This window comes from Megalopta genalis, chromosome 3 (genome assembly GCF_051020955.1).
Source record: "Megalopta genalis isolate 19385.01 chromosome 3, iyMegGena1_principal, whole genome shotgun sequence".
In the NCBI taxonomy this organism is placed as follows: Eukaryota; Metazoa; Arthropoda; class Insecta; order Hymenoptera; family Halictidae; genus Megalopta; species Megalopta genalis.
Genome location: NC_135015.1, coordinates 21,848,375 through 21,861,089, shown reverse-complemented (window position 1 = coordinate 21,861,089; position 12,715 = coordinate 21,848,375). Strand labels below are relative to the sequence as shown.

At 49.0% G+C, this 12,715-nt stretch overlaps 1 protein-coding gene and 1 long non-coding RNA gene across 9 annotated transcripts in view; one reads left to right on the top strand and one right to left on the bottom strand.

Annotated features, from left to right (window-relative positions):
• The window catches only part of TfAP-2 (transcription factor AP-2), a 235,686-nt gene that overhangs the window by 166,239 nt on the left and 56,732 nt on the right, over positions 1-12,715 (top strand). The window contains exon 1 of one of the 7 annotated variants that reach the window (XM_033467790.2): positions 8,322-8,454. The exons of the other annotated variants lie outside the window; for them this stretch is intronic. Within the exon in view, the coding sequence (XP_033323681.1) occupies positions 8,362-8,454 (93 nt within the window). The 5' untranslated portion in view covers positions 8,322-8,361. Of the gene's footprint in view, positions 1-8,321; positions 8,455-12,715 lie in introns of those variants that run through there. 7 annotated transcript variants of the gene reach the window in all.
• Positions 1-12,715, bottom strand: part of LOC143259175 (uncharacterized) — a 66,773-nt gene that overhangs the window by 2,137 nt on the left and 51,921 nt on the right. Inside the window, exons 3-5 of one of the 2 annotated variants that reach the window (XR_013032995.1) lie at positions 3,071-3,200; positions 1,201-1,358; positions 126-366 (exon numbers count right to left, since the gene is read on the bottom strand). This is a non-coding gene — a long non-coding RNA (uncharacterized LOC143259175). Of the gene's footprint in view, positions 1-125; positions 1,359-3,070; positions 3,201-12,715 lie in introns of both variants that reach the window. The other variant, XR_013032994.1, reaches the window with a different exon arrangement.

The window sequence follows — 12,715 nt, the reverse complement described above, 5'->3', positions numbered from 1 at the left end:
GAGGTAAATCGGGGTCCGAAATCGGTGTTCTCCTTGACCGTGGTCGATCCGTTAAGGTAACGCAAGGTAACGCGAGGAAAGGTGCGGTAACACGAGGTAAGATAAGGGCGTCATGCGTTGGTTACCGTTGGGTGGCGCTGGATGGTCCGCTTGGAATGTCGTTCAGCGACTTCCCTCTCCCACCATCTTCATCCAGAGCTCTTTCTTCGACTTCCCTTCGGCTCGTCCTCTCTCCTCGTCCGACCTGCGCGTGCCTTTCATAGCCGAACACCGGCGCGTATCTCCGCAGCCGTCGATTGTAATCGCGGACGGATCCTCTCGGCTTGCTACCCTCCGCCGAGAGAACCACGGCGTTTTCACCAATAACTAGAAACGAGTTTCGCTCGGGTAATCGTAGGATCGGCTCCGTACAAGCGTTTACCATCGATCAATGTAATTTACCTGGTTATTCGCGTACGCGGTGCTAAGAATAATTGAAAACACGGAGAGTCTCGTCTTTTTTTTCACTCGAGCTTATCCGAATCGACGTCTGTACCGTGTACAGTTTATTTAATTGCTGGATACATCTGCGATCGTGTTTTAATTTTCCTTAAACGACTCGATTGAAATGTTCTTTTACAAGAGTGTTCGGTTCCTATTTGCGCACGAACGTAGAAACGGACGATCGCGAACCGACAGGGCGATCGATCTCTTCTAAATATCGAACGGATCTTTTAAATTGAATCTCACCGGAAATTGCTCTTTCCTTCTATTTTCCATCTCTTCGCCGTACCATGTTCGTCGCAATTACGACGATTAGTTCTCTTACGATCGTATTCGTTTCTTAGGAGAAAAAGACGATTCGTATTTGTGTGCCTATTCGAACGCTTGAACGTCGCCGACGAGAGAATAGAACTTGATTCCAACTTAAATCTCCGTTACGAGGCGGACTCGTCGAAGTAGGGCAAACGTAATATCGAACGCGAGGGCCTGCGAGATCGAAGACTTTGTAAGATCCAGCAGGCTGAGAACTCGGGGGCAACGCGAAACTATTTCGTTGGGGTCGATTGAGCCGTGGCGCGGCGAATCATCGAACATCGTTCCTAAATGAACGACTAAATAACACGTTCCCCGAGCCAACCAGCTGTAACCATTTCGACCTAATCCGCGGCGTAACAGTGGCAATTACTGCTTTTACACAAGTAACGGACTGAAGATTACCGATGATTACCACCTCGGCTATTCCTTTATCGACAGTTTACTCTCACGCTGCTTCCTTCCCATGGCGCCCCGTACTCGCCTCGCCGTGTATTAAAAATCTCGATTTTTCGAATTCTGCGATACTCGTTTCGTGCCTGCGCCACTGCAACCCGCCGACGCTGTAATAAATAACGGAGGGATATTTTCACAACGGGAATCGGCTAACATCGGTTAACATTGGTACGGTCATAAATTGATTCATCGTTTAGGCATCTTGCCGCTGGGATTCGTAAAAATCAATTTTATTTCCAATCTCTCGAGCATGTGTTCTCACAGCATCGCAGCTCCGTTCCGATGTTCCGGTACATCTTTCTGTCGTAGCGTTAGAGACAGTTCGAAGCGATCGGTCGTCGACTCGTAGACCGCTTCGTGCATTACTTAATTATAGTTAGCCGATTGAAATCAGAAAATTATTGCGATCAGAAAATTATTTAATTCGTGGACCGTGGAAAGCGAACGACCAGCGCACGAAGCCCAGTTCCGCTCATTGACTCGATCGTCTCGAGCCAGCCGAGCTCGCCTCTCATTGGTCACTGTTTTTCGTTGATAACTCGTTAACGGTGTCTCGGAGAACATTTTTGTAAAGGAAAAAGTTGCTTCAAATGGCCCGAGGAATCCGTCACTTTCGGATTGCGAGACATTTTTGGGACACCCTGTATGTATATTCCAAGTAGACACGGCCAACTATAGACAGAATACATTTTTTAGAATTTTCCTTCAGCTTGTAAACGAGAATGGACGATATGGGAAGAGGAGATACGATTATTCGAGCCTCGTGGCTCATTTTTATAGTTGCCGATTTTTATAGCAAACCAACGGTTGCTAAATTGTCCATTCTCGTTTTCAAGTTGAAGGAAAATTAGGGAGAATTTACTGTACATCGTTTTTCTTGTACGGTCCCATTATCACCGCTGCAACATCGAAGAAGATTATTATTATCTCTTGAAAAAATTCAAGTATTTACATTCGTCGCGCTATCTTTCGATTCGAAACGCTCGATAGTTCTGTTTGAAAAAATTGTCCGTAGATTGAACGCGAGGGAATCCTTCGTCGCTTCGCGAGACGAAAGTGACAGAACTTTGGGGAATCGGCGACCATCGACCCACCGATCGACAAATAAAAATCGTCGGACCAACGACCTAAATTACAATGCGGACGGCGGATATTAATAGTAATAAGTGGCACACGCAATGGAAGGATCGGGATGACGAGTTATTAAAAACTCCGGGCACGGTAAATAGTATTATTCGGAGAAGCGGCTGCGACGAATTTGACGACTTTCTAAATTTTGAAACGAGCACCAGCGTTGGTTGGTTGTTCCGTACGAGGAATCGAGGCGACAGGTTTAAATCACTTTCTAATCTGCAGCAGAAACAGGTGTCCATCGACTCACCAATTGATAACCGGTTTATTAAAATTATACAAATAGATGCGTCGGATGAAAATCATCGGATGGTTGTTAAACAAATTTTTTGCCACTAGAAACTTCGTAGAAGCGCCGAGAAAGCGTCGATAGTCCTTTTTTTAATTAGATAGCGACGGACGGCGGATCGAATGTCGTGTTTCCGTTATCGTATCGTTTCTTGGTTGCCTGGAATCGTCGACCGTGTCAAAATCAAAAAATGTACGGGCACGTTGGAAACGGTATCAGAGAAATGATAAGCGATTCTCTGCAGTTTCGTTCGTTAAAAAATTGTTTGATAAGGTGGAATTATTCTGTATCAATTTATACACGTTTAAATGTTACAGCCGACGCGGTAATCGTTCAAACAGTTCTGCATTAACATGTTTTCTAACGTAGGAAGCAGCGATTAGAGACGCACGTACTCACCGATCGATAGATTTTCCCATCGCTGTCCATAAAGCGCGGCAAGAAAAGGCGAAGTGTTCCGGTTGCCGCGGATGATTAACGCCAGACACCGAAGAAATGAAATTACAGCTCGGAGGAAGTTCGCCTAACACTGAAAAATGTCCTTACAATTAATTTCGTATTAAAGCGTAAAGGCCTCTTGCAGTTTCAACTATGAAAGCCGTGAAAACTAATTGCCGCGATGGTCGTCGAGTGAAAAGACGACTGCGAACGAGTGAAAAGGCTACTTGCACTCTTGACCCTGTGCAATCGAGTGGCGATTCCGAGGCGCCACCAAAAATTGCCATGCTATTCTTCGTTTATATTTTTTAAAAACTGTTTAAAACGTTCTACTTGCCGACAGGCTGATGAATCATATAAGATGGAAATACCGTAGATCGGAAGACATGTTTTGGATCTCGAATTAAAATAGCTTCGAGTGCAAAGGGTTAATATTTACGAAGTATATCAACGTGACGCAAGGAGAAAGGTCAAATAGGCGAGGCTCGCGTTGCAGCGGAGGAAAAAACGTGGCGATTCGGCGATGACGAAGGTGCACCAGTTATTTTTTCCATCGGTCCGCCTCCTTCTTTGCGAATCGGGGTGCACTCGTAAGTGGCCGGGCATCGGCGAGCGGCGCGGCGCGGCATGGCAATGCGGTGCGCGTCAGGAGTCCGTAAACGGGACCGTAAAGCATTTAAAACGATCGGAATAATTGCCGCGCTCCGCGTTGCAGCTAATTCCCTGTCGACAAGCCGGCTTTACGATTCCGTTCGGATCTGCCGATTTCTCGAACCGTCGTCGCCGCGGACGCGCTCGTCTCGGCGGTTCGCGCTGATGGACGGCGCCGTACGAAACCGTAAAAATCGCCGCTAGAAACCTGGCGGAACGAGCCAGTTCCAAGTGCCCCAGTAAATTCTTGTTGCATCCGATGACAACACGATGCGCGATCGGTGGCCCGAGGCGCGCTCGCGCCAGAAGCCTCGACGTTATTCCGTTTCGCTGGCTGGTCATCGGGAGACCCCCTTGTCCTCCCCCTCTTTCTCCTCTCCCGTTTCACCTCTTAATCTTGGATATTTTTCTGCTTTTTATCCGGCGACCGACGCGGCTCGAAATCGACGAGGAAAGGAAAGGCGAAATTAATCGATCGTTCGAAAGCTAGAACTGTCATCGTCGATTTTTCACCGGTTAAATCGTACGAAAACGCGCACGACGGACTGCGAAAGTAGATGCAACTGTGCAGTTTCGAAGCTCTGAAACGAGCCCCAAAAAAATCGTGCAATTTTTCTTTACGAAGAGAAGCGACGATATATAGAATTCGTCTGCGAGAATTTTCCGAAAATCGGATATCCAGCGTTCGAATTATTTTTACAATTGCGACCAGATTCCGGAATGCGCTGAAATTGCAAGATCGACGCGGACCCGATGTCTTCGAGTCCGGGGTATCTCGCGTTTCCGGTGTCGCGCATCTTTTCGCAGCATCGCGCGTCCCGTCGTCGGCGACTCGTCGCAGCTGTGAATGGCGTTCCGAGACGTAATTACGCTGCAGAATTTACATCGGCATAAATTACGCCCCGCGTATGCCGACGACCTATAGCGTTGCTTCGCCGGCCCGTTTTCATCCTGCAAATTAATGGCGGCTCGCGCGGCATGAATGAACAGTGACGGAAAAGCGGTTCGGAACGCACGGGAACGTATTTCTGCCGGCGCCGCGCCGCGCCGAGCCGAGTCGCGTTTAATTAATACGTCGCGCCTCTCGCGCCTCCCGCCGCGAAACGTATCCCGAATCCGATAACTACGCCGGCTGTTATCGGGTGTCACGATCTAATCTTGTCCCGTGGACCACCGATAAATATCGTTAACGTACGAGCTACCTGGTGTAATCCGTAGATCGGCCGTGATCCGTCCGCGCGCGCTGCAACATCGCGGATTTCTGCGAAATTAACATTTCTTCCGTGAAACATCTCATTCCGCGTATTTGTTCGTCGGCTCGGTTTCGAAGTGGCGCGAAGTCGCGCTTCTTAGAGTCGCTTGTACCACCACCGAGGTAAAAATATAGTGTAAAAATATGGAAGACGCGGTACACTCGTTTCGTCGTATCGACGATTCGCGTTAACTCTTTGTATTCGAAGCTACTTTAACTGTAAATCCAAGATAATTTCTCTGACTTATAGTATTTTCATTTTATACGACAAAGTGCATTTTATGCGTATGCAATTGAGTCTTGCGACTCTCGCGCAGCAGTTACGCTTTTAACAATTTCTGGAATCTAGACTTTATTAATATAAAAATTATCTTAGTTCGAAATAAGAAGATTCCTTATATTCTTCTTTTAACCAGAATAAAAAACGATCGTGTACTTCCTTCTAAAACAAAAATCCTGGAAACTGTCCGAGAAATGGCATTGGAAACCAGTGTACAAGCTACTTGAGCGTTTAAAGATCGATCGAAGAAAATTGCAAGGGATATATTGCAATCAATTATTCTAAAGTTATCGACTCGAAAACACCTCCTCCTGTGTTTGTAGAAAATAAAAATCACAGATACGACGCGCTTGTCGTACGACTTGTCCGGACATATTTCATTGGTCTGTAAATTAACTTAATTAGGTACTAGGAACGCGTCCAGCGACTAACGGACCGTATTGCGCAAGATTACACGGTAGGACAGCGCCGCTTCTTTATTTGTCAGCGATCAACTTTTCATAGATTATTACGGGTAACCTGAATTTCGTAACACCAATCAATAATCCTCTCGATCTGTCCGTCGATTCGTTAATTCTGCTTTATCGCGTTTCTTTGTCTCGCGCAAATTATAATATTTATTTCGTCGGTATGCTTTATTACGGCCGATTGCTGGCCGCAATAAAGATTAGCGGCAAAAAGCTTCCTAGCGGCACTCAACGATTTACGAGGTCGGTAATCAAGATTTAATAAAGTCAGAAATGTTGTAAGCTGCTCGTGTAATATTTTTAATAAGCTGCAATTACGTCGACGAGCGCAAGCACGATAAACTGTAATTATATTTTACTATGCCGTAAAAGAAATTTTCCCATGGACGCGTTCTCCGATCTGTCACACTCGATGTTCCAATTGATCGAACGCTCGTACACATAGCGGAGACGCGTAATTACTTCGTCACTTCTCTATCGTGATCTTACGATGTTCCTTGTAATCTGCAATCAGGTTTTCGAGGATTTCGAGGAGCGGCGGTCTCGTTGAAATTCAAACAAAATCCGAGAAACGAAAGCCAACCTGTTGATTATTTGCTTGCAAATAATTAAAGGCAGAGTTTTAGGTAAAAGTATATTTATTGAACACACGGAAACACAAGATCTAATATACAGGCTTGCTCGTGAGAGCTTAGAGACAACGAGTGTACTCGTAAGCTGCTCACCGACGACTGACTAAAAAACCGCGGAAGACACGCAAACTGTGGGTCGGAAAATCCTTAATGGTCATAAATAACCAATCCGTTCTCACACCGCGTGTAACGGACTTTCGAGTCAAAATTTGCTCGACTCGAGTCGACGCGCGTTTAGCGCTCGCGTGCCCTGCAGATGGACCGCAAGGGCCGTCTTACCAAAAACGGACAAGGCCGTAAAACACACAAATTACCCATTTTCAATAGCATCGAAAATGCCAGACATTTACACAACCATCAACGATGTTCCAAAAGTTACAAAAAAAAGTCGACCAGAGTCGGGAGAGCGTAAAAACCATGGCGATCCGGTCGGATCTTTCACCACGTCCCCAGAGAAGACGATCGCGCAGCTCGCACCCCAAGGTTCGCCGGGTCGCCGGGACGCGTCGCGGTGCAGGATCCGCGTCGGGAAGCGTCGGCGAGCGTCGCGAGAGCCCGCGAGGTATCTCTCCTATTCGCTGTCTCGTGGATCGTCCCCTCGTGGATCGGGATCCTTTGGTGGGGCGGCTCTAGGAGTAGTTGCACGTGGTGGCTCGTATCCTCGGGCGTAATTTCGGTCGTCCGTGCGCGCGTAGAAACGAGACCTCTCCGTTCTCCTATCCTCGGTTCTCTCGTTTCCAGGATGGTAGGGTAGAACTCTCCCAAGTTGGTGGTGGTAATGGTGATGGTGGTGCCGCGCCGGTGGTGGTGGTGGTGGCGGCGATGGTGGTGGTGGTGGTGGTGCAGCTGCCGGCGCGGCGTCGTCGTCGTCCTCCGCCGCGGCCGGTCCGGATGGTGGTGGCTGGTGGCTGTCGCGAGTAGTAGTAGTCGTCGTCGGACTAGTAGTGGTAGTAGTAGCTCTCTCGGTAAGAGCACACACCGTACCACCTCCCATTTCGTCCTCGGCGTGCTCGCACACGGCGGTTAGCTATACTTTCGTACGGTCGGCGTCGTCCCCGTGGTTCAGTCGGTCGGCCGCAACACACCGCTCGATCAGCCGATCAGCTGTTCTCCTCGTTTGCGCACCGGCGCGACTCGCGAGTCCGACGACCGCTCCGACGACTCCGACGGCTCCGACGGCGGGAGCCACGCGCGCGCGCGAGATCGGCCCGTCTCGCAGCCCGATCGCCCGCGATCGGCCCGATCTCTCGAGGTCAGTTGGGAAACCGAAAAGCCGCCGGATGTATCATCGATGCCATCCACGCGGCGCGGCGGATTGATGCGCCGGATTGATCATCGGCCGGCGATCATGCTCGAGTCACCGCGCGACCGACCGTCGCGCATCCTCGCCGGTCCTCTCCGATCCACGGAGCATCCTTCCTCTCGCACCCTCCGACCGGTCGGGTCTTGCTCGCCACCTGCTCTCTAAACTCGTCTTCCACGCCTCTGTCTCTCTCTCTCTCTCTCTCTTTCTCTCTCTTCAGCGATCTCGCGAGTCGGAAGACCGCCGAGACTCTTCCGGCGGAGTCCGTTCCTCTTCCTCGTCCTCCGATGCGCCAGGACGACCGCCGCGAGCCGGCGTCGTTCATTCTACCGTCGCGTCGCGCCGCGTCGAATAAATTGTGCGAAAGCGGCGCAGTGCGTAGCGTTCGGTTTCCGGTTGGCCCTTCGTGTCGTCTCGGTGGTCGGTTGGGGGTGACGAGAGCTCCGCCGCTGGTCGGAAGTGATATCGCAGTGTGCAGTGCCTCGATCCGTGATAGACCAGAGTCGGGTATAGTCGAGGTAGCCGCGAGGTGGTGCGAGATTGACACCGTGCGTGTGTGATGTGCCGGGGAATATAGTGCGGCGACAGTGGGTTCCACGCGGAAACGGGTTCGAACGGCGACTGCGACGGATACGACAACCGAACCGGCAAACTGGAGATCCTAGGGATGTTTCCGCCGCGCACGGAAGCGCCGACAGCGGACAAGCTGGCGCTCTGTTACGCGCCGCACGTTGACATGACCACGGTGATCGAGGTCGAGGTGCGTGTTCCCATTCGAAATCATTCTATGCGAGTCGCGAGGTCTCGAATCGCATCTCGGAACGCTGTCGCACAGATTTTGCTGCGACGGTCGACGGACTTTCGTGCGTCGAGATAGGGGGGATAATAGCGAAGTGGCGACCGCCAGTCGACGTTGACAAGTTTTTCGCGATCGAAGACTGACGAGAAGTTCGGAGTTATCGTTTATCGATGACGCGATCATCGATCGTCTCGGCCGCGGGAAAAACGCCGCTATTTTTAAGCGTCGCTGGTTACCGGATACCGAAGTTCTCGCTTCGGACCGTTATCGAATTAGTCGGAATACCTCGAAGCAATTGTCCGAAGTATCTTCGTCGAACGATCTTCCCGATACTTTACGGTAAACCGGCGAATCGACTGAAAAGTTTGGGGCACCGCGAGTTCGTTCGAAATGCTCGATACGTCTGAATAATTCTCTGGCGGTAGAGGATCGGTTGTTGGGATCGCGTCGTCGACGTTACCGTGTATCTGCGATAAATCAGTGCTTTGAGCGTGCACAAGTTTTTATCGGGTTTACGAAGGTTTTCGCATGGACGCGTTCAATGAATTATCGTTCCTTGAAGCGCCGGAGAATCCTTGGACCACATTTCTTAGAAACGTCGCGCGTATCGAGCTTACGTACGAACCGCTGTTTGTCCTCCTGGGTTAATTACGTCGAAACTCGGACTTACTATTACCAATTTCGTCGCGTCGACGGATAGACCGTAGACGATTGCTCCGCGAGTTGTTCGAAGAGAGCATAAATAATGAAAACGGGCAAGCCGCGGCACAACGATCGCAAGAAAATGTTGTTTGTCGCGAGAGAAGGTTGGTCGTCGCGGCATTAAAGTGTAATTTATTTTTCCGCGCGACGAGCAATTAACGAGTGACTCAAAGTCAACGAGTCGGGTGAATCACGGCGCGTTTAACGTTCGACTCGTACACCGGAGGTCTAGATTCTCTTTCCTAGTCGTTTGTCCTTAATCTACGATCTCTCGATTTCGACACGGGTCGACTTATTGGTTATTAATTGTCTACTTGTGTCTGTGTGTGTGCGTGTATGTGTGTGTGGCAACAGGGACGATTTCTCCTGCGTTATCAATAGCGATCTCGGCTGGAAAGTTCGGCTATGCGTCTTGTGAAACGAGCCGACCGTTTGCAGGTTGTTGGCCGCTCGAAATTTTATGCGTGTACAGCGACAGATCGTTCTCCGATCGAACCGGCTATTAAACGATCGCTGGCCTTCTTTTCAAACTGTGATCCGTGCCGGCGCTGACTCTTTAAAATGACTTTCTTCGCTTCGATCGATCATGGGACCGTGTGTCACCGGAGCATGTAGACGATAAACTGCCGAACGATGTCTCGTACTTTCGACTATTAAAAGAACCTCGAACGTCCGCGTTCGAACGTTTCGCAACTGCTCTCGATCGCTTTAGAATAGCACAGTCGTGATAATGCGATCAACGATATCCGTGCCAGCCGATAGGATTCGGTTTTGTTTCTTCGAATTGACTTCGTTTGCCGGAATCTCTTTATTTGCAAACCGTGCGACCATACGTTTATAGACGCGCGAAGCGAAGTTCTGTCGCACGAACGGTGAACACAACCGTGTTAAATGAAACGTTTACACGTTTACACGTTACGAACGGAAATAAGAGAAAATACGATGGGTCGACGAACGTTGGTCTAAAATATTAATAAACGTCGACGCTCGATAATAGCGCATACTCGTAAAGCACGAACATTAACGTCTGAAGCGACGCCAGAAACTTCGCTACAGAGGTATGGATCGAAATAAGTTACTAAACGATGAAGAAAGCTTATTAAACGATGGCTTTATGACTGACTTATCATTTTAATGACTGAACGTTGAGGACGAAAAATAGAGCTCAATTTCGAGTTCCGTAAAGCAATGAAAATCCGCGAGAAGAAGACAGTCGCGTGCATTTTCTAGCAAAGGCTGCCGAAACGACGGTACCACCCTGTATTTCGGGCACCGTTCCGTCCAGGGTCCCCGAGCACGTGAAAGTCGGGGCCCATGTAATGATCGAATAACGAATATAACTGCAAATTGAAGAGTTCTTAATGTCTTTTCCTGCGGCGTCGAAAGGAACGGTACTTCTTCCTCGGATGGTAACGACGCCTATCGTTAAGTCACCAATATTTTCGTGCGGAAGTCGTCGGCTGCAGCGCGGACACCGCGCCGCGCCGCGTAAATTTCGAAACGACCATTTGTAAACGACCGGCTTGGAAAGCGCGGTGAATTTTTGGCTCGTTTGCTCGCCGCGCCGCGCCGGTATCGGGCAGATTAGGCGGTCACCTGTTTGCCCGAGCGAGAGCCCCCTTCTATAACGGACCTTTCCGTTCAATTTTGGAACGACGCCGTTAAATGCCGTTACGAGCCGCCTTCTCCAGTATATCGAATTCCTCTTCCTGTCCGACTACGCCCTAACCGGTCGCTCCGCGCGCCGCTTCCTAATTTCGGGCTCGTTCTGCTCGCGCAAATCTCGGCGATCGCCGATTATTCCGTCGATTTGCGCGCTCGCGACGTTCGTCGATGCTCGAAATGTTTTCAATAAAAAAAATATTAGCTATACGGACGGCGAGACGAACGTCTTTCGTTCGCTTCGATTCTCATTAACCCTTTACGCTCGAGTGGCGACTCTGAGGCGACGCTAAAAATTGCCGCACTGTTTTCAGAAGAATTTCCACATTATTAAATTTGTCTGTATTCGATAAATTGTCAAACAATAGAAGCCTTCTATAAGCATACACGTTCAATTTCATACGTATCGAATAAAAAGAATCATACCAAATACTGTAGGTTGAAACAAATGTCTTCATTTTGGAGTTAAAATAGCCTCGAGTGCAAAGGGTTAATTTATGAATCGGACTCGAAACTTGCTGGATCGAAATGAAGAACGATCGACCGAGAAAACTTGGTAGAAAGAGAAAACTCGGCAAAAAGAAAGGTTCGCGCTTCGTTAACAAATTAGAAGGTAACAAAGCGACGAATCGAGCGGTTCGCAGGTGGAATCTTCGCGTGCCATTCACGCGTAGAAAGTTGTACGAACGAAGAAAAAGTGCGCGTTGGCCCTTTCACGGGATATAGAGATGTTCGAGATCGTATCACGAGAGCAAAGACCTAATGGCTCGCGCCGGTATAGCGTCGATACAAAGCCTTTCGCTGTTATTCAAATAAATCACCGCCGATACCATCTATCCGAGGGATACTACATATTCGTGGCACCGAGGAATCCCGTGGTCCGAGTCTTGCAACATCTTTTTTCGCTGTTCCGTAAAAAGTTCTGAAACTCGAACGATTCTTTTCACCGTTGAAATAATCGCAGCTTCGTTGACATCGATCGTTTCGCGCGGAAACGGAAGAATTTTTCGAAACGGAATTCGATCGAAGAGTGCGAGCGCGTTCGGATCGATCGGACGACTTTCGAGGAACCCGAGCACCGATAGATCGTTGGGAAATTATTGCTTCTACTTTTTGCCGTTAACAACGTATACTTTGTTGCCTCGTTTGCAACACGCGCCTCGACTCGCGCGCGTACAGAGTTCGCTGAATTTCCAGACGAAAATATGCTTGATCACACCTGGGCAATTTGCTTTGATGATCGTGCGATTTGTGACCGATATTTCATACAATCAATGGCTCGCATAGACTCCGATGTAATCAGCGTTTTCTACAGAGATTCTCATCTGAACTTTAACGCGCGGTTGAGCAACGGAGGCTTTCTCGTACGGAACAAAGAACAATGCGTAACACGACGAATGCTTGAAACAATCGCGAATTAACGGACGGTTATAAACGGGCGATAAAAAGGACGAAGTTTGCGTTGCTCGTCGGACATCGGCCGATTACGCTTCGCGGTCCGAAATGAGAAACGGAGGCTCGACGGAGCACGGAGATTTCCGATCGTAAGTCATCGAGGTTTGCTCCGAACGAAATCTCGATCGCAGCAAGATCAAGATAAGAATTCCCGAATAGGATTCCGGGTGCTGTCAACGCGTAGGATAATTGTAAAAAGTTTCCGTGCTCCCCGTAGCAAACGTTCGAACTCTATAATTTCCCTCTCCTCGCAACTGGACCGGAAACGTGTCCCTCCGACGTCCTAATTTCGGCGTTACCTCACTGTTCCGGGTACGCCGATTTCGAGACAGATATTTTTCTCGCCGAAGGTATCATTACGATAAAAGCATCGAATGACGAGCGAACGAGCGAGATCAAGGCA